The sequence below is a fragment of the Vanellus vanellus genome, assembly GCF_965231255.1.
Source record: "Vanellus vanellus genome assembly, chromosome: 20".
NCBI lineage: Eukaryota > Metazoa > Chordata > Aves > Charadriiformes > Charadriidae > Vanellus > Vanellus vanellus.
In genome coordinates this window covers 993,360-1,018,587 of record NC_138925.1, presented here as the reverse complement: position 1 = coordinate 1,018,587, position 25,228 = coordinate 993,360, and the positions used below count along the sequence as shown (strand labels likewise).

Below are 25,228 nucleotides of genomic sequence, written 5' to 3'. Positions count from 1 at the left end.
GGCTGGAAGCACTGCTCCCGGTCTCCTGCTCAGAAGACTTCCCTGGTCTCCAGCCTGCAGTGTCGGACACCAGCATCCCTGAGCGTGGGGCCACGGCTGCTGCCTGGTGTTTCCCACCAGTCCCCGGGATGGAGCAAGAGCTGGGATGCCCCTTCTCCCAGTGCTTCCCAAACCCTTGCAGGGGGCTCTGTCTGTGGGAAACTGAGAGATCAAGAAGATTAAGAGGAAACCTTGCCAGGGAGCCCTGTGTTAGCTTCCCTGCAGTCCCAGTCCCTGCCCAGGGTCCATGCTGCTTCTGTCCAGGGCTCAGTTTTCTTGTGAGAGGCATCCAGACACTCTTACCACAATGCACTTGATCAGATACCTGGCTGGGAGGGCACATGTTCTGGAGGTGTCCTCATAAGTGGTGATCCCCTGAGAGTCTGGGAGCTGTGGACCCCACGGATCCACCCACAGAGTGGCTGGCAGGACCCTGTTACCACATCTGATCATCCCTCCTAACGTACTTAATCACCTCAGGTGCGTGTGATGATTTGGCCCACAGCCTTGGACTAGCTTGTATGTGTGGCTCTGCTTCAGGAGCCACAGCAGATTGCCGCTGTGCAGACACATGGGGAAGCTGTCTGCCAAGTTAAGTCAGTTCACATTTTTCTTTGGCTTTTTTTTTTTTTTTTGGCTGATAAAACATGATTTTTTAGAAACAATTTTTGTGAATCCTTCAAGCATTTCACAGACTATCCATGTTTCAAGAAACTCTTTGTTGATCAGACTTCAGTTTCAGTGTAAATTTGGCTCGGGGAAGAGGAACCAGATGAGGACTCAAACTCAAACCTATGAGGAAATAAGAAGTGTGTTATTTTGAATTAGGATTTCCAAACTCAAATCAACCACCAAACCTCTGCAAAAAATCAAGCTGGGGAAAACAGCAAAGGGGTTTGGACTTCAGATCACCTGGGATGCCCTGGACCTGCTGGAGAAGTCCAGAGGGGTGAAAGGGGAGAAGTGTTTGAAGTGAATTGCTGGAGAGGTGATGGCTGAGCAATGTGCCAAGGGGAAAGAATAGGTCTGATAAGGGAGGGTGGAGAGGTGTAAATGCTCTTTCCTTGCGGTCTGGGATTAAAGGAGAGCACCCGCACCAGCACACCTTTCTGAGACAGACAGACATCAATTTCCCAGGCTATAACCTGTCTTGTAAGCATGCCCACTGCATACAATTTAAAGTCCTCCAGGAGCAGAGATGAAGTTCCCTCAAACAGTTGGACCAATGATTTTAAAACAACTGCGGTGTTAGTGCCATCCAAGGGCCTGGGAGGACTCATCCGAGCCCTTGAGTACTAAAACTGTAAACTTTTCCTGACCTATTTCTCTCCTAGCCTGCCTGGGAAAGGTCCAAGGGAGTGCTGAGGCCTGATCAGGCAAACAAGGCAATCAGTTTTCTGCGTGCTCATCTTTTCTTGATCTTTATTGTCTGTGTTTCCATACTAGGGCTTTTCACTGTCATTAGTCTAATTCCCAAACACCCCGGGGATACCCAGGCACCTTCAGCGCCAGGTCCAGATGGATAAAACCAATGCTGTAGTTTTTAGAAGAGAAAACTGTTCCTGAACACTGTTAATAGTGAAGGTCTCCCAGACGTTTGTGGAGCTGCTCTGCATTACCCTGCAGAATGATGTGCCATTGGCATTTCCGAGCCTCTGAGTTTGACTACACTCTTGGAGAAACACATTCCTGCCAGACCACTCTCTTACCAGCTGTCCACACCAGAGCACTGCTCAATCAAAAGCTTAATACCAGAAGAAATGAACTCCATGGATGTTGTCTTTCAGCTGTTTTGCAGCTGTAATGCGGTCTGCACAAACCCGGGTCATGAGTAAAATCCATCTTGCAAATGCCAGTGCACTTGCAGTTCTGCTCCAGCGTGATGACTAATTGAGAAAGCACCGGGCTGTCCCAGGGACATGAGGAGAACATTGGTTCAACGTGGTCTGCTGTATGGAGCCCCACAGTGAATGACTGTTCTTCATGGACCTCTAATGTTGCTGATACCACAGCTTCTGGCTGCGCAGAAGATCCTCTGAGTGAAGGCACCAGTGCTGTTCTCAGACGTGAATGAACATGAAAACAAAGTCACAGGATGGCTAGCAACGTGCAGAGTGGAAAAGAAAGGAGACCAGCAGACCCCAAAGGCAAACTCCATCATTTATTGGTGGGCAAGACAACCTCTGACTCAACCTGTGGTCCAGCAGCTGAGGAGGCTGAGGACACAGCCCCCTCTGGGCAAAGGGTGTGCAAAGTTGGGTGCAAGACTCTCCGTTGACTTCTACTTCAGTGTTGCCTGCAGGCAGCCAAAGCAGCACAAGAGAGCAACAGCCTGGAAAACTCACACCTTAGTGTGAGGAAACCTTGGTTCATCAGAAGATGGAACCTTCTGCCTGATTGCCTCTTTGATACTCTCTGTCCTTCAGGAGTCCACTGCAGAATCACAGAATCATAGACTCATAGAATGTTGTAGGTTGGAAGGGACCTTAAAGATCATCTAGTTCCAACTGCCCTGCCATGGGCAGGGACACCTTCCACTACACCAGGTTGCTCAAAGCCCCATCCAACCTGGCCTTGACACTTCCAGAGATGGTGCCTCCCCAACTTCCTTGGGCAACTTGTTACAGTGCCTCACCACCCTCATAGTGAAAAGAAGTTGGTGAGGAGGAGTGGATGCTTTACTCCTCGCTGGGAGTTTCAACTCTGATCTAATGGTAGCATGGACAAGAAATCCCTCCATGCCCACCCAGTGGAGTTTCACAGCTGAGACAAAAGCCCAGTCCCTTGATGACACCTTCAGTCCCACTTGATGGTATTGCACAAACTCACTTCTTCCTTCTGACAGTCCCTGCCTACTTCTTGTGAGGTTATCTCACCTCTCTGGTGAGTCTGTGTGGGGTGGGAGTTCTTGGGCTTGCTGAGCCCTTTGTAGTGAGTTGAAGTTAGCAGATCTCAGGGACTTGCTTGTAAACTTGCCAGCTCAGATTTTGAGCTGTCAGCTGATCTGTTCCAACCAGTGATCCTGCCAAGGCAGCCTGACCTGCCAGATCGGAGGTGTTACCAGAAAAGATGAGCACCTTCAATGTAACTACAGAAATTTGATTAAAAAATCAGTGCCTGTGCCTCCTTTTATGGGGGCTCATACTCCCAGCTTGGCTTTCCTAAGATTCTTCCGTTTTCCAGAAGCATCGTGCTATTTGCATATATTGCTCTTTTGCACTGACTTTCAGGACTTCATGGCTGCCTGGCACCTGGCCACCTTGCCTTGATCATAGGAAGCACTACATGCAGTACGATCTTCCATCCTCCTCTGTTGACCTATTTTCTCCATGTCCCTGGGGGGCGACAGGGACTGTCTGGTCTCTTGAACAGTGGCTGGCACAAGGAGACCCTGGCCCATCCACTAGTGCTTCTGGATGCTCAGCTAAGGGCATAATTACTAAGGGCAATGATGGATCCATTACCTACGCAAGTGCAATACCCTCTATACTGTTATGATATGGCTGCTCAAGTCCTCAGCTAGAAAAACTGCACACAAGGGGTGGGACAGAAATTTGGAAGTAGTCTCATTGTCACTTTTAAATATTGTCTTCGGTTCCCCAGCTTTGGAAACCTAGCCATGGTCCCTGGTGAAGCAGGCCCTGGGCGGGGAGATGGTAGCAGTACTTCTCCCGAGGTGCAAAACCCTGTGTTCAGGTGGGCTGTACCTCCAGCACAAAGGGAGATGGGGAATAGCAAATGGAGAGGGTGCTGAGGCTGGACCAGGCACAGGAGAAGGAAGTGAGGAAGAAGGATAGTGCTGAGAGAAAGTGGGCACAGAAGAGGGAAGCAGTTCACATCCCCATTGAGCTCAAGGCTTGGAGAATCAATCTGAGATTTCTAGCAAACACCTTCATCAGAGCCTTTCCTGAGAGGTGGTGGGTAGCCCGGGGATATCTGTACTCCCATTCCTTCTCCTGTGTCTCCCTGCTGGGAGGCAGGCTCGGAGGAATGACCTGTTTGTTCGGGCCCATGGTCACCCCATGATGGTCTCTCCATCCATGCTACCTTGGTCTCCTGCACTTCCTTCTTCTGGAAATGCAGCACCTGATTGTGGACTCATTTTTCTGATGACAGATTTGTATTTTCTTGGCAGGATCTGAGCGAGTTAAATTCGACAACAGTGAAGAGCCCCACCAACACTGTGGCAGTGCAAAACCTCAAAGCTGGCACCATCTACGTCTTCCAGGTGCGAGCACGTACTGTGGCCGGGTATGGCCGGTATAGTGGCAAGATGTATTTCCAGACCATGACTGAAGGTGAGTCTTCAGCTGCCTCTGTATAAAGGTGACACAGGGTCTAGAGAGATTTGAACAAGATGGAGACGCGCTGGCAGCAGTGCTGGTCCCCTTGCTGTTAGTCCCTTCAAGGGTGCATTGACAAGTCACACACGTTATTCAACCTGGCAAGACCTGGAGAGAGACGTGGACACTTGGTGGTCCACGCAGGGAATCACATAATCCAGGCCAATTTCTACCAAGCTTTTCTGGCACGGGGATGTGTCCACTCAGTTGGATTTAGAGCAAGTGAAATTTAGGATTTGCACGTGCACAGCTGTGGATGACAAATGCAGACCTGGGTGTCTATTTTCAAAATTTGTGCTGCTAGATGAAACAGGCCAAGCCAGTTTTCTGGCCCTGAGGCCAAGCAGCAAGGCACAGCTTGCATCCATGGGACTAAACTTTCCCACCCAAAAAGGGGTAGCCACATCCAACCTTCCTGCTGGGGCAGATCCCCTGTCATAGCCAACATGAGCCATTCCTGGGACAGCACTAGCTGTCCTGAACCTAAACCCTGCCAGGAAGCCCGTTAGCAATGGCCATGCAGATGTGGGCAGTGCTCAGGGCCATGCTCTGACCTCGATGCACTTAGTGTAGACCCATCCTGTGCCTCAGTAACTTGTTCCCTCTTCCTTGTGTGCCAGCTGAGTACCAGACCAGTGTCCAGGAGAAGTTGCCACTCATCATCGGCTCCTCCGCGGCAGGACTGGTGTTCCTCATTGCTGTAGTCGTCATCGTTATTGTGTGCAACAGGTAGGTCTGAGTGCAGGACCCAGGGCTGGGGCCATGCAAGGGGATGGCGACTGGAGGCGGAGGGTGGCAGGGGTAGGGGAGGGCCAGGGAGGATGGGGACGGGAAGGTGAAGGGGGAAGGAGATGCCCCTGCAGTGTGTCTCTCAGCCCCAGTGGACCCGTGCTGGTGCTCAGGACTCCCTTTCTTTCCAGAAGACGGGGCTTTGAGCGTGCTGACTCTGAGTACACCGACAAGCTGCAGCATTATACCAGTGGCCACAGTACGTACCGCGGCCCCCCACCAGGCCTGGGGGTCCGCTCGCTCTTCGGTTTGTGTTCCTGTTCACTCATTCCTTGTGGTGTGCGGGGAGGGCTCAGTCCACCTAGCCGGGCAGACGTGTGCATGTGTAGACAGGAGGACCTCCATGCTGTCTAGATCCCCCACCAGTCCCCTATGATCCAGACCCCTGCCCTGCCTCGTAGAGTCCATGCTCTCCAGACCCTGGGTGCAAACCATGCGGTGACCACCTGTGCGTGCCCTACAGACCCCTGCGACATCCAACACACATCCCTCCACCTGACCCCGAAGCCTCACCCTCTTCTGCCGTGCAGCCCCTGCCACCACACCTTGTCTCGCTGCTCCGATTCCTGAGCTCTGCCCAGCCGGAGTGCTGTCCTTCTGCAGGAACCCACATGCCTCATGGTGCCTTGGCTGGAGCCCATCCCAGTGCTCCCAGTTATCCTAGTAGATATGATATATATCTATATATAGGTGTATAATACAATACATAACATGCCCTCTCTTGCAGCCTCCCTTCTTCCAACATCCTTGTGTACTGCAAGGCACTCCCTCACATCCAGCATTCCTGCTCAAGACCTCCCTGCACACCCTGCCTCAGCCCAGTGCATCCTCCTTCCCCTCCTTAACCCCTGGCCGCGTGCCCTCTGCAACGCCTTTCTCCTCCCTCACCAGAGACCTGTCGCTATAATCCTGCTTTGTTCGAATCTCAGTTGTTATTTACCTCGTGTTACACTTGCAGCTTCAGGATTTCCGTCCTTTTTCTACCTTGCTCCTGTACAGACCTGGTTCTTGCTCAGAAAATGGAAAACATCATAGAATCACATAATCACAGAATGGCGGGGGTTGGAAGGGACCTCTGGAGCTCACCCTGTCCAACCCCCTGCCAGAGCAGGGTCACCCAGAGCAGGAATGCATCGAGGCAGGTTTGGAATATCTCCAGAGAAGGAGACTCCACCACCTCTCTGGGCAGCCCATGCCAGTGCTCTGCCACCCTCACAGGAAAGAAGTTTTTCCTCTTGTTGAGATGGAATCTCCCATGTTCCAGTTTGTGCCCATTGCCCCATGTCCTGTCGCTGGGCGCCACAGAAAAGAGTGGCCCCATCCTCTTGACACCCGCCCTTTAGATATTGATAAGCGTTGATGAGATCCCCTCTCAGCCTTCTCCTCTCCAGGCTGAACAGCCCCGGGGCTCTCAGCCTTCCCTCATCAGGGAGATGCTCCAGTGCCCTGAGCATCTCCACAGCCTCCGCTGGACTCTCCAGTAGTTCCTTGTCTTTCTTCAACTGGGGGGTCCAGAACTGGACATTGGTAGGGTTTCAGCACAGGACTCACTGTTGCTTTTGCATTTACCTGGAGAACATTTCCCAAAAGGCAGGGCACTCAGCTACAGCCCTGTGCCGGAGCAGCAGCGTGTCGGCTGCGTTGCTTTAACTTCCCAGGAAAAAATGACACTCTTCAAGAAAGATTATGTAAATGCAGCTCTCGGTTGTTTGTCAGTCCGTGCTGCATGTGTAAACATACATTCACACTTTCTCCTGGGGTCTGGTGCAGAACATGACAGCTTCAGGCTGGGATGGCATTAATAGCTGTGCCTTCACAACTGTTGGAACAGGCTCGATGCCACCGGGTGCAGATGAACTGATAACGGGCCTGGGGTGCCTTTTAGCCACGCCGTCACTCAGGACACCGGTCCAAGGCACAGTCCCTGCTCAGCTCCCCAGCAGTGCTTGCTGTGGAGAGGCTACAGCTTATGGTTAGCAAATTGCCAAGGCTCAGGGAGCCTGAAGGCATTGCAGCGTCTCCCCTGAATCCTACCAGCGTCCTGCAGGTGGAGCTGGGAGTTGTGCCTCTGGTTCTGTGTTGGGCTCCTTATTTAGTGAGCTGGGAGCTCTGCTCTCCAAATATCCCCAATTTTGGAGCAAGCTGGAGGCCAGCAAAACGAGTATAGAAAGGGGAGAACTGCAGGACTGCAGGTAAGAGCTGTCCCGCGGTGTAGGTAGCGTGTGATGTGGCATCAGCAGTCCCACCTCACCAGGTCTCATGGCCACTGCCTTTCACGTAAGCATATCACCGTGTCTTCTGGTCCGCCTCGCAGGAAGAGCTTGGCTTTTGCAATTTCCCCAGTGTGCCCTACAGCTTGTCTTGGCCGTGTTGAAGCTACCATGAGGGAACCCATCCTCACACAAGGGTTATCTGTCAGGAGAACGGGGGGGCAGAGTGGCCTGTCCGTCCTGCTTGCACTGCCCCTGGCAGAGGGACAGGCACCCCCGTGGAGGAGTCAATCTGGCTTGGTTGGTGTGTCAGTAGTGCCGAGCACCTAGAGCTGCCTCCCCTACAGATCTCTATGTAGACAACCAAAAGCAGCATGTGCCTCAGTTTACATCCCAAGGCAGACCTTCACCACCTCCTGTCTTGAGCGCTGAGCCCAGGTCTCCTCCTCCACCATGCCTCTGGTGGGATGGTGTGTTGAGGAAGCAGCACGCAGAGGAGGCCCATGGAGCAGATGGTCCTCTTGCAGTATTGCAGCATGGAGAGCGTGGTGTGACATTGACGTGCCTATGCCCCATCTCACAAAAGCAAATGCTTCTCTTTCTTGTCCTCTGGATCTGCTAAAGCTGAATCCTGCTGCAGAGGATGTGTGGTTCTCTGTGGTCACTGTTTGCAGTCCTAGCTAATGATGTAGCCCTCCACTGCCCCAGCAATGACTTATGGGCCAATATTCATTATAATCCAGCTTTAATATTCCTGTGCAAACATGGGTCTGCATGTTCTTTCTCAAACTGCTTTGCTGTGTCTGCCTCATGCCCTTGATTATGCGACTTGCTGAGGTCAAAAAGACCCTCACACAAATTGGCTTCTCTTTTCCTCGGTGCCGGCCATCAGGTGTTCCATTTACATCTGTCTGTCTGACTCTCTCCCTCACCTTTATGCAGTGACTCCAGGGATGAAGATTTATATCGATCCGTTCACCTACGAAGATCCCAATGAGGCTGTCAGAGAATTTGCAAAAGAAATTGATATCTCTTGTGTCAAAATCGAGCAGGTGATTGGGGCAGGTAGGTGAATCGTGAATACCTGGCTGACCCTCAGCCGCAGTCTCCTTTGCGGTTTCAGGTTTTGGTGACGATTTAGCCTTACACGTATGGGGAAGAATAGTGTCAGTAAGGTCTTACACTTAGCCCCAGCCTAGACTAGCAGGAGCAAGCTGGTCCAGTGCTGGAGGAGCAAGCGCATCCAATGCTGGAGACAAGGAATTCCCATGTGCCCCATTGTGTCCAGCGTCCAGTGCTCCTCGCCAATGATGAGTCTACCTGAAAGGAGGTCTTTGGTGTGGAGTGAGGGAGGAAGCACAGAGCAGATAGGCGGTGGGTGGTCTGCTCAGGGGCATGCAGGGAGGGCACGGCTGGAGCCTATGGGAGCAGGGTCCCTTGGGGAGAAAGACAGAGGTCTGGGAGGCTGACAAGCCCTGACTGGTTCCCTCCCTCTCTTCACAGGGGAGTTTGGTGAGGTGTGCAGTGGGCATCTCAAGCTTCCTGGCAAAAGAGAGATCTTTGTGGCCATCAAGACCTTGAAGTCTGGTTACACGGAGAAGCAGAGAAGGGACTTCCTGAGCGAAGCCAGCATCATGGGGCAGTTCGATCACCCCAACGTCATCCACCTGGAGGGAGTGGTGACCAAGAGTTCACCGGTCATGATCATTACTGAGTTCATGGAGAATGGCTCACTGGACTCCTTCTTGCGGGTATGAGATCCCAGGAGCATGCAGACCCAGACATTGTTTTGGGCCAGAGGAGGACTGTGCCAGTGTAACAGTGCCCTCCACTGCTCAGTGTCCCCTGCCACTGGGGTAGCTGCTGCATAATCCGGAGGTCTGTGTCTCAGGAACAAAGGTGGAGGTGGCACCAAAGCTGTCATCTCTTACGTGTGTCTGTCCGCTCATGCTAGCAAAAGGCTGTGCCTACTGGTACGCCTGCACACAGATGCATTTACAACCTCTGTCTCTGTGGAGATGGAGGAACAGTCTGACGTAGCTTTAACACAGCAAGACTTCACCTCCAGCTGCTCTGTCTAAATATTTATAGGTCTGAGTTTGAAATGGTTAATTGACTGTGGGAAATAGCCTGCTTAATAGGGATAGATTGCCCCTTCTGAACCCTCCTGTGCAAGACGTGGCAGATCTGCTACTTTTGGATGACAGCAGCCATTGGTAGTGATGCCCATAGGGTGTTTGAGGGTGACTTCTAGCCCCTGTGAGCTCTCCACTCTCCATCCTCTTCCTTTGAGAGGGAACTTACTCGTGGCATAGCTGTGTCTTGACATGCGGTGTAGAAAGAGGCTACTGGCTGTTTGTTGGACCATGGCGGGCTGTGAATTTGCTCCTCTCATGTGGACTTTTCCCCTCTCTTCCCCTAAGCAAAACGACGGGCAGTTCACAGTGATCCAGCTGGTGGGCATGTTGCGGGGCATCGCGGCAGGCATGAAGTACCTGGCCGATATGAACTACGTGCACCGGGACCTGGCTGCCCGCAACATCCTGGTGAACAGCAACCTGGTCTGCAAAGTGTCCGACTTCGGCCTCTCCCGTTTTCTGGAGGACGACACCTCTGATCCCACCTACACCAGCGCATTGGTAAAGCTGCTCTTCCAGAGGGGGAGGAATGGGTGGTGAAGGAAAGAAAGAGGGAGAGGGGGAGATCCTCCCTTGACGTGGGGAGCACTATATCAGGGTGCCAACAATGGAAATAAGGAGCCTGATGGGAAAGACCAGTGGAATGAACCAAGGAAGATTTTCTCTTGCAAGGTCTGGTCCAGTTGTCCAGCAGCTGTTGATAGGCCCTATGGTCATTGCTGTGGATAGCTGAGCCTCTTCCAAACATGTCTGCAAACATATACATGTCCCCTTAGTTGGGATGACGCATTATATCCGTCCAGCATGGACTGGCCAAGGGACGCTTCCTCAGCAGATTTGTTACCAGAGCAGCAAGTCTCGATCTTTTTTTTTTTTTAACCGTCCCTGTCCAGTTGTGTTGCCCTGCTGTCTGGGAGGCCGTGATCCTTTTTGATCTCATGTCACTGGCTCAGTCCCAGGAATGACAGACTGAAGTGTGGATGCGTGCTGGGTGAAGCCCTGTGGTACTACATACTGATCTTCCAGAGTCTTTCTGAATTAGATGGAGAAACATTCCCAGAAATGGCTTCCTGATGATGTAACAGCTTCCCAGGAATACCACGGTGCCAGTGACACAAGTGCCACCAAGGACTCATGGCCTGTCTCAGGCTACAGAACGTGCATCGGGACCAAAGGATAATTTGAAGACTTGGTTGTTGTTCAGTACAATTACAACCAGGAGTGCTCATAAATACCATTGTTTGCAACGGCGTAGTGTCGCTCCACAATGATGCTCCAGGATCAATGCCTAAATACAATGCCTATGACAGGACTTAGAAATAAGTGTTGATAGAGCTGGGGCATGAACTGTAGGAAATCATCTCTCCCAGATCTTTTGAAGCTGCCAGTGATGAGATGTCTGGCATAGCTCTTAGTGAATTGTAACAGTAGTTGAATACCTAACAAACACTTAAAAATGTGCACTTTTATTCTAATCTGAAGTTCTCTAGCTTCAAACATCAACCATTCGATCTTATACGGTCATCCTATGTCTTTTAGAAACATTAGCAACTTTTATTTCTCACAACATGATCCTCACATCCAATTAATTCTCCCGTTGTTAAGCTAAACACTTGGGAGCCTCTGATGTTTACTGCTGTTTTCTATTCCTGTTATTGTGCCTGTAGCTTTTCTCCCTGTCATCTCTAATTTCTTCTTCTTGAACTGTGGGCACTGTAGCAGGACATATATTATCTATAATGATAGAATGTGCACTCACTGTAACAGAGTACCAGAAGTAATAGTATCTTCCTCTTCAAAATGCACCGTCCTCAAACATCGCAAGATGCGTGACTGGCTTTCTTACTATGATTATCCCAGAGACCTGTGTCCATGGATGGGCAACAGTCACAAACTTTGGCTTGGGAGGTTCATGCTGGACCTTAGGAAACTCTCCTTCTCCGACAGGGTGGTGAAGCTCTAGGTCAGATCACCAGAGAGGTGGGATCTCTCACTGAAGTGAGTTCCCACAGGGATCCCTCAAATATACCCAGTCTAATTTCTACTTTTTTAGCCATTTTTTAAATCCCCTGCTTGTCAGGAGGTCTGTTAAGAGTATGCCTGATGGAGAAGTCATCATGTTTGGTATGGAATGCTTGGTCTCCCCCTCTTGTGGAAAACAAAATACTTTGTCTGAGGTTTGTGGCTGTGAGAAGATTAAGGAACTTTATCTTTTTTTCATTATTCTAGCATGTATAGTGCCTGAGTCCCATTAAGTCCTAGGAGACCCTTAATAAGACATGGTAGCTATTCATTGACAAAATATAATGTTCCTTAATCTTCTCACAGCCACAAAACACAGACAATTTTGCTTATTTTTCAGCACAGGGGAAGATTTTCCCTTCAGAAGGTCCCTTGAGTTGTGCATGGCTCAAGTCCAAAGACCCTGGTGGAAAATCAGGAGGCTGCAAAGGCTTAAGCAGAGCATTGCAATCCCTGTGGTCCCATGCTGCGTATGCCACTCTTGAGCACTTTTGTGCATAACTCTTCTATGGGAGCGGTGAGTCCTGATTTTTACCGAGCTGCTGTTGCCCAGCAGGGTCACGGAAGACCCTAGTGCCCACTCAGTCCATCCCATTTTCCACCAGTGACCAAGCATGCCATTCTAAATAAGATGTTCACCCTGCCTGTCTCCAGAAACAGGCAGGTTCAAAAACTGCTGGATCATGTATATATCAACATACAGACTGACACAGGAGGACGTCAGCTCAAGAGGATGATGACTTCAAAGAGTCTACAGATGTAGAAAGCCGAAGAGGATGGTGTTCTAATTCCTTTTATTCAGCTCTGGAAATAGCTAGGTGACAGCAAAAGGATGGAGGGAGATTCAAAGGGGATCAGTTTGGATTTTTTTACATTCATAGCCATTCATTTTTCTACAAAAGGCCTTACTAGCACAAAGGGCATTTTGTCTTGCCGAAATGGCTATAGCAGTAGGCAGGTGGAAGAGCGGGCTTGTTTAATATGATGAAGAGGAGCCTGAGGGGACACCTGCAAGTGACCTGCAGTACTTGAAGGGCAGTTACAAAGAAGACAGAACCAAGCTCTTTGCAGTGGTACCAGATGATATAATAAGGGGCAATAGACAAAACCATGGCTTGGGACGTTCAAGGTGAATAAAAGGAAAAGCTTCTTCTCCAAGAGGGTGGTGCAGCCCTGGGACAATTCACCAGACAAATGGGGGGAATCATCATCCTTGAAGGTTTCCCAGACTTGGCTAGACAAGCCTGATAGTCCCGTGGTCCTTTCCTTCTAGGATTTTACCAGCATATTGGAGGCAAAGATTTGGGACACTCATCTTTTTCAGTTACTCTTGCTCTTTCTGTTACTTTGCGCTTTTTTTTCCTGCAGGGTGGGAAGATCCCAATACGGTGGACAGCACCTGAGGCAATTCAGTACCGAAAATTCACTTCTGCCAGTGATGTGTGGAGCTATGGAATAGTCATGTGGGAGGTGATGTCGTATGGCGAGCGGCCTTACTGGGATATGACCAATCAAGATGTGAGTTTTTAAGAAACAAGGAGCAGAAACACTGAAATTTGGAGCATTGCAAGGCCAAAGCATGGCTACAGCTAGACCTGGCCTGTGGCATGTCTGGAGCCTTCTCTCTTGTGGGTGACGTCTCCAAGGTCAACACCTTTGGGAGAAGTAATGGGCATAACTTTGGCTTTTGTTCTGGTCTGCTTCATTGTGTGAACATAGGGACTGTCCAACACCCACTGCAGTAGGACAGGGTTAATGTGAGTGCCCTCAGTAGTGGTAGAGAGATGCCCAGGAGGAAAGGGAGCAGGCAGGTGGAAAATGAAATGCTGCCACTGACCTGAAAGCTCCTGGAGCAGCAGGCAGATCACAGGCATTTGGTGAAAGTCTGTTATAAAGTCATAGAATGGTTTAGGTTGGAAGGGACCTTTAAAGATCATCTAGTCCAAACCCCCTGCCATGGTCAAGGACATCTTCCACTAGACGGTCATTAAATCTCCCATGGCTAGCTTGGACTGTGATGTGTAAGAAGCCAAGCAGCTTGTACACAGCTAGAAGCCAAAACCACAAGGTATTTCAGAATGTGCTTAATTTGAAATACTTTATTACTCTAATTCAGGTGGAACTGTTGTGTCCACTCCTTGCTCCCTGGGACCCAGGCAGTTTCCATGAGCCCTTGTCTCCATGCAAGGATCACCTGTGTCTGCAGTCCACACCTTTACCATAACAATGCCATTCTGCTTATTTTTCTTGACCTGATACCTGGGTGGTCAAAGCCCATCCGTCCAGTGGCAGTGAGTGCCATGCAGAGTGCTACAACTGCACATGTGTGTCCAGAAGACCCCTGTGGTGTGGGGCTCCCAGGTCTCTTGTAACATTGTCTGTCTGAAGAGCTGCCCTTCTTCATGCGGTCTTCACCTCATGAACCCACAGGATCTAACACAAAGGTCCAGGGCAGCAGGTGCTCAGAAAGCTTGTCCTCCCCCTCTGCTGCAGGCCTGGGTCTTGCAAACCTGCATGTTAACTGCATCTGCCTGGCTTCCAGCTTGTTTCAGAGCTGCCTCTGGACAGACCATTGGAAGCCTTCAGACTGCCACATCCATTTTACAAGAGGAGAGTGAGAGCCAAGCTCCCACCTGTCTCCTGCAACTCCTCATGCCCCAATGGCAAATCAGACCCTTTTCAAGTCAATATAACTCCATCTGTGCCATTTCAGGATTCTCCAGAGTGGGACAATTTCCTCCATAGTGCCTGGTGAGGAATTTATAAATTTAAGTGAGTCCCCAACACCTGGAGCAGAAGAACGATATCTTAGCACGTTTGGCGGCTCATGGCCTTCCCCCACCTCCTGGCCTACCAGAAAAGTCTTTGCATTAATTGTTTGAGCCAAAGGGAAAGGAGTTAGGAGTATGCCCTTCTCAGAAAGGACAATTCCCTTCCCGTTAAGGCTTCATTATCCCCTGCAGTTTCAAGCATTTCCTGCAGCCAGGCGTCACTGCCCTTCTCCCTGCCTCATCATCCCTCTGCACACACAGCCCTCTGCTGTCCCCCTCCCTTGTTCTCCTCTGGACCTCTTCCCTCAATGGTTTCTCCTGCCGCAACCCCTGTGCTGTGGCAGCGCTGTTTCAGCCGACAGGGATGGCAGAGCCCGTGCCGGTCTCCTCGGCGCAGCCTGCTGCGTGGCACCTGGCCCCAGCCTCTTCTCCCTCTCCTTTTGCCGTAGGACATTGCGCCCCAGAAGCTGTCACCACTTAATTGCAGCTGGTCCTCCTTGCGAATGAGCGCGTGGTGGATATTCGCTGCAGATTAGCCTCCTGACCCCGGGGTGTGAGCGCCTGGGGAGGCTGGGAGGGAGAGGAGATGGAGAGTGCAGCCTCTGCCCCCTCATTGGATGCATCTGCTGGCAGCAAGGCGGGCGGCTTGGTGGGAAATCATTCGGTCCATGCCAGAGACAAGCGCTTGATGCTTGCGTGATGATCCTCCCCAGCCCTGCTCCCCCCGTGCTTCCCCTCCGTCTCGGGTAGGTCTGCCCTCCGGAGAGCTGGGAGAGGCTAGAGCTTGCACCTCTTGGGAGAAGCCCTGAACGGGAGCCGAGAGCTGCACAAAGCACACCAGCGATGCCTCAGGTCGGACCTTCACAGGCCCAGTGGGCCATGGTCTTGTCCATCCAGGGGGGTAGAGGGGAGGGAGGACTCTCCATCTGGCACATTTTGGCAGCAGCGGTACCAGCCCCCATCTGTCTCGGGTCAGCCTGCCCAGCACCTTGGCCACACACATCAGTGTCTGGACCACTCTCCCAATCCATTCTCTGCCTGAAGCCACAGTCTGTCTTAAACCCTGGCAGATGCCCCACCTCACACCCTGGATTGCTTGTCATGGATCTGCCACCTACCCTCTCTTGGAGCAGCAGCCTTCTACTGCCGCAGCGCCTCCAGTGTCACCTCTAACAACTCTTCCCTGCTGCTGTCATAGTCCCAACTGCCCTTGATTTTCTCTCTGAAGCCTTCCTGCTCAACAATGTATTCATCATGCTGCTGTATGGGTATGGCTAGTCCTTCCCCAGAGGGTGGTACAGCCATGGGGTTGCTCATCAGACAGATTTCTGTCCTTGAAAGTATGCAAGACATGCTGGACAAAACCACGGCAGCCTTAATCACATGGTGAGAGTAACCAGAGGCATCGAGGTCCTTCCTCTGGATCCCTGAAGGAGGTTCTGTCAATCTCCCTCCCCTTTTTTATGATCACTGTGGAGAGTTGGTTATTTCAAAATGCCACTCCTGATTTGAGGGTGGTGAGGCACTGGAACAGGTTGCCCAGAGAAGTTGTTGAGGCCCCATCCCTGGAGGTGTTCAAGGCCAGGCTGGATGTGGTCTTGGGCAACCTGGTCTAGTGGGAGGTGTCCCTGCCTACGGCAGGGGGGTTGGAACTGGATGATCTTCAAGGTCCTTTCCAACCTAAACCATTCTATGATTCTATGATTTCGGTTACTACAGTATCCTCAGTTCCGCTCTTATCCTCACTTCTGTTATTCATTGCCATGCACAAGCCTGTTTCTAGTGTGCATGGCTCCTCCTGCTCGCCTTTCATTGCCCGTGCTGTGTGTATGACCATAGGATGCATAAGGCTGAGAAGGTAGGAGAAGCCTGCCTGTCACATGCCTCTGTCAGAGGAAAATATACCCCCCGAAGAAGCTGTGCAGCTCCATCCTCCTTGATTACCCAGGAGAGGACGGAGGGCTACAGGTGCAGAGTGACAGGCAGTTGGGGTTCCCCTTGAAGAAGATCTTCTAGCCCTTGTGCATGTGCTGTTGCCACTGAACATTGCAAGACCGGGCATTTTCCTAGGTCGTGTGGCGCAGTAAGGAGAGATCAAACAGGCAGCAGCCAAAGCCTTCTCGCATTGGCCCACAGAGCCGCAGCGTGGTTTAGGCAAGGCGTGATGCAACCCTTCTCTGCATGCTGTAGCAAAGTTCTCCTGTGCCTGGCTCTGCTGACCAAGGTCTTGGTGCTCCCCACTGTGTGCTTCAGTTTGCGCGTACACCGGACTGAGGGGATATGCAGCTCTGACTGCTGGCTCGGCGCACCCAGCCCCGTCCCGTGCCATGACGCTGTCGCCTGGAAGGGCTGGGTTGTTGGCAGGAGTCGAAAGGACTACTGGAGGAAGGAAAACACAGGGGAAGCTTCCCCTGTCTGTAACTCGTGAGCAGACCCTTCACTGTGTGGGGATGTTCTCCTCCCAGTAAGCTGTTGCTCTGCACTGTGTACCCATCTGAAAATATGAACCCTTCTCTCTGACTCACCTTTCTCATGTCTGGAGCTCACACATCCTTGTCAAGGTAGCCGGGATGCTCTCTTTTCCCAGATTAGGAGACTGATGGGCGTAGCTCATCACAAGGAGTCAGCAAGGCTGCGTGTGGGCTGAGCCAGGCTGGCATCACCTTACAGGATGACATGACGTGCAGAGGGCTGGGGGTTAGAGAGCAGTGCGTTGCTGCAAGAATAGGTGGCTGAGATGAAGGGCAGCAGTTAAGTGTGGGCAGAGCAGCCCCACTGCAGTATGGTTGACCCAGTCACCCTCAGGATCCAAGAAAAGGAACACTATGAATTAAATAGGTTTTATTGCCACTGTATCGATCTCTTTTTCTCCTCTTGCAGGTGATAAATGCTATCGAGCAGGACTATCGGTTGCCACCGCCTATGGATTGTCCAAATGCCCTGCACCAGCTAATGCTTGACTGTTGGCAGAAGGATCGAAACCACAGACCCAAATTTGGGCAAATTGTCAACACCTTGGATAAAATGATCCGAAATCCTAACAGCCTGAAAGCCATGGCACCTCTTTCCTCTGGGTATGTATCTTGGTCTTCCTCTTGTCCTCTGGCTTCTATTTGCGGATCTGCTGTCCTTTGCCTCCTGGTGGGCACCATCCTTGCATCTCTCTAGGCTAGCTATTTTAAAGGCAGCTTGGCCTGTGTTGTTTGGTCCTTTATAGGAAGCGCATTAAAAGATGCCATGGTCACTCTGGTCCTTCTCCTTGGACAAGTTAGATCTGGTGAACACAGACAGTACATTGGGTTGGACAGTGTGTCCTGCACAGTTGGAAGAGCATCTTGGTTTCATGTACACATGATTGCTGGATGGGTGTGGTTGCTTTGGTAGTCCAATCACACACTCAGTGGAGGCAGATAAAGCCTCATCAGGCAGAATGGTGTTTCCCTGGACTGGGTGGGGATACACCAACTTGTGGGAAGCACTGGCCTCATTATGAGAATGTACTTTCTCCCCTTGTGCAGCCAGAATTTGAGCTGCATCCCATCATCTTTGATGGCTCCTACCTCTTCTGTACAAACTGATCCAGAAAGACTTCTCTGATGCTCTACACTCAGTTGAATAGAGTGCTTTCTGGGTGGTACTTCTTAATAGGGTGTGGTGCAGGCACTGTGAATGATGCTGGTCCAGGTACCTCCAGCTGATGCAGGTTGCAGAAATGCACATGCTTGCCGCTGCTTGTTCTGCTCATTCCCCATTTCTGTGTTTCAGGATGAACCTCCCCTTACTTGACCGCACAATCCCAGATTATACCAGCTTCAACACTGTGGATGAGTGGCTGGATGCCATCAAGATGAGCCAGTACAAGGAGAGTTTTGCCAGTGCTGGGTTCACCACCTTTGACGTAGTATCTCAGATGACTGTAGAGTAAGTGCCCAGGCTTCTAGTCCCAAAGCACAAGGAAAAGTCTCAGTAGTTTAACAGCAATTGGTTGTTATTGAATTAGTTTTTATTTTCACGTGATGTAGTTTTAATTTTATAGAATTTGTCGCTTTGTGGACCCGCTTCTAGTCTGTTCAGTTCCTGCAGAACTACTCTGTCCTGCAGGCTCTATCTTGTCTCCAGACTGTGTCTGTCTGTCACTCTGTATCTGCAGAATTCATTTCCACGCTATCAGGCTGCATGCCCTCACTGTGAAAATGAAAACCCCCCATGAGGGTCTCCAAAACCCCAGCATGGAACAAATGAAGGTTTCAGGCCAGCATCAGGCAATTCTCAAGCCACTCAAGAGCACCTGTAGACTCCACAGTCCTCTTGGATGTATGGTTTATTGACGATGGAGACAAGCTTGCTGCAAACAAATTTCTGCCTAAGAAAGGCCTCTGAAAGTCCAGATGGTTTCAGATTTGTTCTGAATTGTCCCGCATCCACTAAAAACATCCCTCAGTGGCAAAATTTTAGCAAGTTCTTCAGAGAAAGCAGGCAGCTGAAACCCATTCGTGGTCGTTTTTGAAAGCCCTTGGGGCTAGCTGGGGCTTTGATGCCTCTGGTGAAAGATTTGTGGTTGGTTGCAGTTAGCTTTAGAAACCCTGCCTAAGAAAGCACCAAGCGTTAAAGCCATCTGTAAGTACTACGATGTCTCAGTGCCTGGTAACCAGGAAGATTTTTGGATTTGATGCCTAATTCCACACTTTAAATCTACCGATGAATCAGAATCCATTCACGCAAACAGCCCAACTGACCTTTTCTGGCTTTTTGTTGCTATTTGCTGCCAGGAAATTCACACGGCAATTCTGGCTGTTTCAGTACATCTGCGGTACAACCCCAAGGCCCTGGGGATGATTTTGGCACACTATAGGCTGTGTTCATACAAGAAACAGAGGGTCCATAAAATCAGAAGGATAGGAAGAATAGCTTTGACCAAACTGGGACATCACACCCGCACCACAACCCAACCCTTCCTAGGCTGTGCTATTTGCAGTATCTGTAACAGCAAACAGTTCTGCAGGCAGTTCCCCCCAGCAGTCTGTTTTTTCACAGATGTGCTCAGTGTCTCTTAAATGCCACTTTTCCCAGCTCCCCACTACGTCCCTCACAATATCTGCTAAGTCCTCTCCGAGTGCCTTCATCACAGCCACAAGGGTATCCTCAGCTCATGTCCCCACCAGTTTTCACAAAGCTCCCTTCCACGTTTCTCACCTGTTTGGTTGGACATAATAAGTGAAAGAAGGAGACTCCAAGTCCTTTTTCCTTGGGAAATCATGCTGCAACGTTACTTGAAACCACCTTCTAATGTCCCCTGGTCTTTGCAGAAGTAGATAATCATGTAAGCGGAGCTGAATTGCCACAAGACACTGTTTTCTTCAAATTCGGATAGCCAGCAAAGTATAAATGTTCGCTGAAGACTGCTTCAGTTCACCAAATCCACATGTTTTCAACACTGACCTACTTGAAAGGTTTCTCACTGTATTGTCTGCAGGCTGGGACACTTGGGCCACCAAAAGATCTATGCCCAGGGTGGAAAGCTTAGAAAGCATAGGGCTGTGCAGAGCCACAGTATTATTCTGGTTTACAGACATGAGTGAAGACTTTGGGGTTTGTTACCAATCAGAACAAAAGCAAAAGTCAAAGTGCCAAACTCGTCCAAGGATGAAAATTCCCTGGCTCGGCATATCTGGCTGGGGCAGAGGAGGGAGTGGAAAGCCTCTGAGGCAGGAAAAGGAGTCACTGTGAAGGGCACTATCCTGAGTGCCAGAGATGTGTCGTGTGCTAGCAGGTTTCCAGTTGCTTTGCTGAGAAGGAGCGTGGGTGGCAGCAAAGCTGTGCCTTGGATGTTCACTGTCACACTGATCTCAGAGGGCATGGGCTGAAGCATGCTCCAGTGGTGGTCTCCAATTGGTTACCACCAGCCAGAATGTGTAAATCTGTGGCACGCCCACTCCCAGCTTTCTTTCTTCATCCTCCTTTTGTTTGACCAAAGAGACGAAGGTTTAAGCAAACTGTAAAGCAAACATACAAGCTTAAGTGCCTTTCACGCTAGAGGATTTTCTTCCACCTTTCCTTGGAGCTGCTGTTCACCCTTCTTTGCCCATTGACTTTTACTCCAAAACAGGCAAGGGTTTTGCCACTCTTCCCCTTAAAAGTCTATTCCTAACATTTCTATTGCCTAAGTAGAAAAGGCAACTGAAAATCCTTAGAGTCAGGTACGGGACACATCTCATGAATGCCATTCCCTGATCAGAAGAATTCATGACTGAGATGTGTCCACCAAGAGGGAGATGAGTGGCAAACTCAGCTGGAGTGACCGCAGATAGGACCAACGCAGAGTCACAGTCATGCTTTTGGCATGACCTTATTTTTCCCAGATGCCTAATATCTATAAAAAATAGCAGCAGTGCAAAAATTAGATTCCCATAATTTAGCAAAGGGAAACTGCCCTTAGGGACAAGGGAGCAGAACAGAGCTGGCAGATCTTAAAGGATGCTTTCCATAGAGCACAAGAGCTCTCAATCCCCGGGTGTAAGAAATCAGGAAAGAAAGGCAAGAGACCAGCGTGGCTGAGTCGAGACCTGCTGGTCAAACTAAAGGGCAAGCAGGAGATGCACAGGCAGTGGAAGCAGGGACAGGTATCCTGGGAAGAGTATAGGTACACTGTCCGGTTCTATAATGATGGGGTCAGGAAGGCCAAGGTGCGGCTGGACCTGAACTTGACACGGGCCCAAAGAATAATAAGAAGGGTTTCAGGTATGTCAGCCAGAAAAGGAAGGTCAAAGAAAGCGTACCCTGCCTAAAGAGCAAGACTGGCAAACTGGTAACAACGGACTAGGAGAAGGCTGAGGTACCCAACAACTTTTTTGCCTCACCCTTCACTGGCAGCCTCTCTCCCCACACCTCTTAAGTGGATGGGCCACAAGACAGGGACTGGGTGAGCAAAGTACCACCGTGAGAGAAGATCAGGTTCATAACCACCTGAGGAACCTGAACATACAGAAGTCTATGGGACTGACCAACCTAGTGGCCTTCTGTGATGGAGTGACTCCATCAGTGGACAAGGGAAGAGCTATGAATGTTGTCTGTCTGGACTTCTGTAAGGCCTTTGACACGGTCCCCCACAACACCTTTCTCTCTAAATTGGAGAGATATGGATTTGATGGGTGGACTGTTAGGTGGATGAGGAATCAATTGGATGTTCCCATCCAGAGGATAGTGGTCAATGGCTCAATGTCCAGATGAAGATCGGTGATAAGTGGTGTCTGTATTTGGACCAGTACTGTTCAATATCTTCATCAATGACATAGACAGTGAGATCAAGGGCACCGTCAGCAACAGCAAGCTGAGTGGTGCAGTTAACACACCCGAGGGATGGGATGCCATCCAGAGGGACCTGGACAAGCTCAAGAAGTGGGCCTGTGTGAACCTTACAAGGTTCAATAAGGCCAAGTGCAAGGTCACGCACATGGACTGGGGCAATCCCCAGTATCAGTACAGGCTGGGGAATGAAGGTATTGAGAGCAACCCTGGGGAGAAGGACTTGGGGGTACTGGTGGATAAAAAGCTGGACATGAGCCAGCAATACACACTTGCAGCCCAGAAAGCCAATGGTATCCTGGGCTGCATCAAAAACATCATGGCCAGCAGGTCAAGGGAGGTGATTCTGCCCCTGTACTCCGCTCTCGTGAGACCCCACCTGGAGTACTGCATTCAGCTCTGGGGCCCCCAACATAAGAAGGACATGGACCTGTTGGAGTGGGGCCAGAGGAGGCCACGGAGATGCTCCGAGGGATGGAGCACCTCTCCTCTGAGTACAGGCTGAGAGAGTTGGGGTTGTTCAGCCTGGAGAAGAGAAGGCTCCGGGGACACCTTATTGTGGCCTTTCAGTATTAAAGGGGGTCTACAGGAGAGCTGGGGAAGGACTTTTTAGCGGGGCCTGTAGCAATAGCACAAGGAGCAATGGTTTTAAACTAAAATTTTAGACTAGATATAAAGAAGAAATTGTTTACGATGACGGTGGTGAAACACAAGCCAGCAGTGTGCCCAGGCAGCCAAGAAGGCCAACACCATCCTGGCCTGCATCAGGAATAGTGTGGTGAGCCGGACTAGGGAAGTAATCATCCCCCTGTACTCAGCACTGGTGAGGCCTCACCTCGAGTACTGTGTTCAGTTTTGGGCCCCTCACTGCAAGAAGGACATTGAGGTGTTGGAGCGTGTCCAGAGAAGGGCTACAAAGCTGGTGAAGGGTCTGGAAGACAAACCTTATGAGGAACGACTGAGGGATCTGGGGTTGTTTAGCCTGGAGAATAGGAGGCTGAGGGGAGACCTTATCACCCTCTACAACTACCTGAAAGGAGGTTTTAGAGAGATGGGAGCTGACCTCTTTTCCCTGGTGACAAGTGATAGGACAAGAGGAAATGGGTTCAAGTTATGTCAGGGCAGGTTTAGATTGGATATTAGGAAGCATTTTTTCACTGAAAGGGTTATTAAACATTGGAATAGGCTGCCCAGAGAGGTGGTGGATTCACCATCCCTGGAGGTGTTTAAGAAAAGGGTAGATGAGGTGCTTAGGGACATGGTTTAGATAGAAGTGGTGGTGTTTTTATCAGGGTAGGTTAACGGTTGGACTTGATGATCTTAAAGGTCCCTTCCAACCTCACTAATTCTATGATTCTATGATGTGCCATCCCTGGAAACATTCAAGGTCAGGTTGGATGGGTCTCTGGGCAACCTGATCTAGTTGAAAATGTCCCTGCTTATAGCAGGGGAGGGTAGATTAGATAGCCTTTAAAGGTCCCTTCTGACCCAAACTATTGATCCTATGATTCGATGTTTCTAAGTAGCATAAGTTTATCACTTCATGGCCTCATCAGATCAAAGCAGAAGTAGCAAGAACAGCCATCATCTGCACAGGGGGAATGATATTCACACTGATGAGGGTGCAGCACATCCTGTTCATATGTCTCCAGGGATGGAAAAAATGGGTTACTGTGTCACAGAATGAGAGAGAGAATCCAAACGTGTGAAGAAAGAAACAAAATGATACAAGAGGAGAAAACCTAAGGCTTTACAAAAAAAATTCACTTACAAGCAGTGAGCAGAGCCTGTGGTAATTGGTTTCACGCTCTCTGTTGAGGCTTCCTGTACTCTGGGGGTGCTGCAGGTAGGTAACAAATGCAAAGGCTGGGAGGATAAACAAGGAAGAGTCAAAGAGAAAGAACAGAGGTTTCACCAGGTTTGCATGCATTTGTTGCATTCATGGAATAAATCTATGGAAACTTCAGCTCCCTACACACCACCCTCATACATGGGCTTGTCAGAAAATGTCTTCTGATATTTATGCAATGTTTGTTTCTTTTCCTCCCAAAGGGACATTCTGCGAGTTGGGGTCACTTTAGCAGGACATCAGAAGAAAATTCTGAACAGTATCCAGGTGATGAGAGCACAGATGAACCAAATTCAGTCTGTGGAGGTTTGATAGCTACATGTCCTCCTACTCCTCTTCCTTGAGGCCCTGCTCCCCTTTGCCCTGTATGTCCGAGCTCTAGGTCTTGAGTGTTCTGCATGGACCAGAGACCGGCAGCTGCTCTGAGGATCATGGCAACAGGAAGAAATGCCCTGTCATCAATAATGAGAAGTCGCCAAGAGCTTCTAGAATTTAAGCAATGGAAAAAGGGAACAAAAAAAAGACAACTATTTTAAAATAAACAACTATGAAATATTTTTAAATAATAATAAAGCAATTGCATTCTTGAAAAGGGCTCCAAGACCAATGGGAGTCTCCAAAGGAAGAGAAAAGAGCAGCTTAATCTATTTCCTCTTGCACAAGGATGCTGCAGATGGGCCCAGACACCGCTGGAGCAATGAGACTTTTTCAAGAAGATGAATGCAAAGAAAGGTCACAAAAAGCACTTCTCTTTCTCACGTGGGATGGTGGCTCTGGGAATGTCCTGCAGCCAGCAGTCCTTCCTGAAAGCCTCTGTTAGCAAATCAAGGGGGAGAGAGAGCTGAAGCTCTTTGGTGCTGTGGAACCAAGTGCATCTCAGAAATTGATGGACTTCTTCAAAAACTGAAGACTCTTTTTTTTTTTAAATAAATAAACTGAGACTAGAAGAGGCTGTTTCCGACAAATGAGAAGGAATCTGTAACGCTTGGGGGGGGGTGGGGATGGGGAAAAACAATCCTTTTTACATCTCTTATTTTCTTTTGTCATGGAACAGTTTTGTGAGTGACAGTTTCCCAAGGGTCCGTCCATCCACCCTCCAATGGCATCATTGTCTCATACATATCATATGCACAAGACTTTTAGTGATGGCCACACTAGATGCCAATGATCTTTTCCCAGAAGACTTCCCAAGTACAGTATGTAGTAGTTTTTGATTACAAATGCTGACGTGTACCTTTATTTTTCGGTTGTCATTGTTGGGAGATTTGTCCTTTTGCCTTGTTTTGTTAACACCAGTTTGTGAGTTTGGGGTTGGAAATTTTTGGTTGGTTGTTTTTTTTTTATAATGAAAAAGAAATGACATCTCCAAGCATCATATCACTCAAGAACTTAAATCCCTTCCCTGTGGAAGGAAAAATTGCAGCTTATTGACAATGTGCCAGGAGAAAAATTTTTTTATATGCACATTTCCTCCCTTTTGGTTGGTTGTTATTTTGCAATTTGTCATGGCCTGACAGATGTTCCTAACTGTTGGGTTTCTAGTTGTTCTCCGAGATGAAAGGACCACCTGCTCAATTCAGGGTTGCTGGTGCAAGGGTGAGCAGCATCACAGAGGGTTTGCCAGGGAGGGGAGGGTTGCAGGGGGGAGGGAAAGACGGTGGGGCAGATGGGTTGTGGTGGGGGATGATGACTCCACAGCTGGCTGTCAGAGCCCTTTGGAAATACCTGACTGCTTAGGAAGGTGTCAGATTGGTGCATGTACCAC

At 49.8% G+C, this 25,228-nt stretch overlaps 1 protein-coding gene across 3 annotated transcripts in view; it reads left to right on the top strand.

Moving 5' to 3' along the window:
- The window catches only part of EPHB2 (EPH receptor B2), a gene marked incomplete at its 5' end in the record, with an annotated part of 138,283 nt that extends 114,404 nt beyond the window's left edge, over window positions 1-23,879 (top strand). Inside the window, 10 exons of one of the 3 annotated variants that reach the window (XM_082493605.1) lie at window positions 4,175-4,337; window positions 5,003-5,111; window positions 5,303-5,370; window positions 8,324-8,446; window positions 8,885-9,132; window positions 9,805-10,020; window positions 12,910-13,059; window positions 17,193-17,386; window positions 18,078-18,233; window positions 23,667-23,879. In XM_082493605.1, the coding sequence (XP_082349731.1) occupies window positions 4,175-4,337; window positions 5,003-5,111; window positions 5,303-5,370; window positions 8,324-8,446; window positions 8,885-9,132; window positions 9,805-10,020; window positions 12,910-13,059; window positions 17,193-17,386; window positions 18,078-18,233; window positions 23,667-23,775 (1,536 nt within the window). In that variant the 3' untranslated portion in view covers window positions 23,776-23,879. Of the gene's footprint in view, window positions 1-4,174; window positions 4,338-5,002; window positions 5,112-5,257; window positions 5,419-8,323; window positions 8,447-8,884; window positions 9,133-9,804; window positions 10,021-12,909; window positions 13,060-17,192; window positions 17,387-18,077; window positions 18,234-23,666 lie in introns of all 3 variants that reach the window. The other 2 variants (XM_082493604.1, XM_082493606.1) reach the window with 2 other exon arrangements.
- Window positions 23,880-25,228: the final 1,349 nt, after the last annotated feature.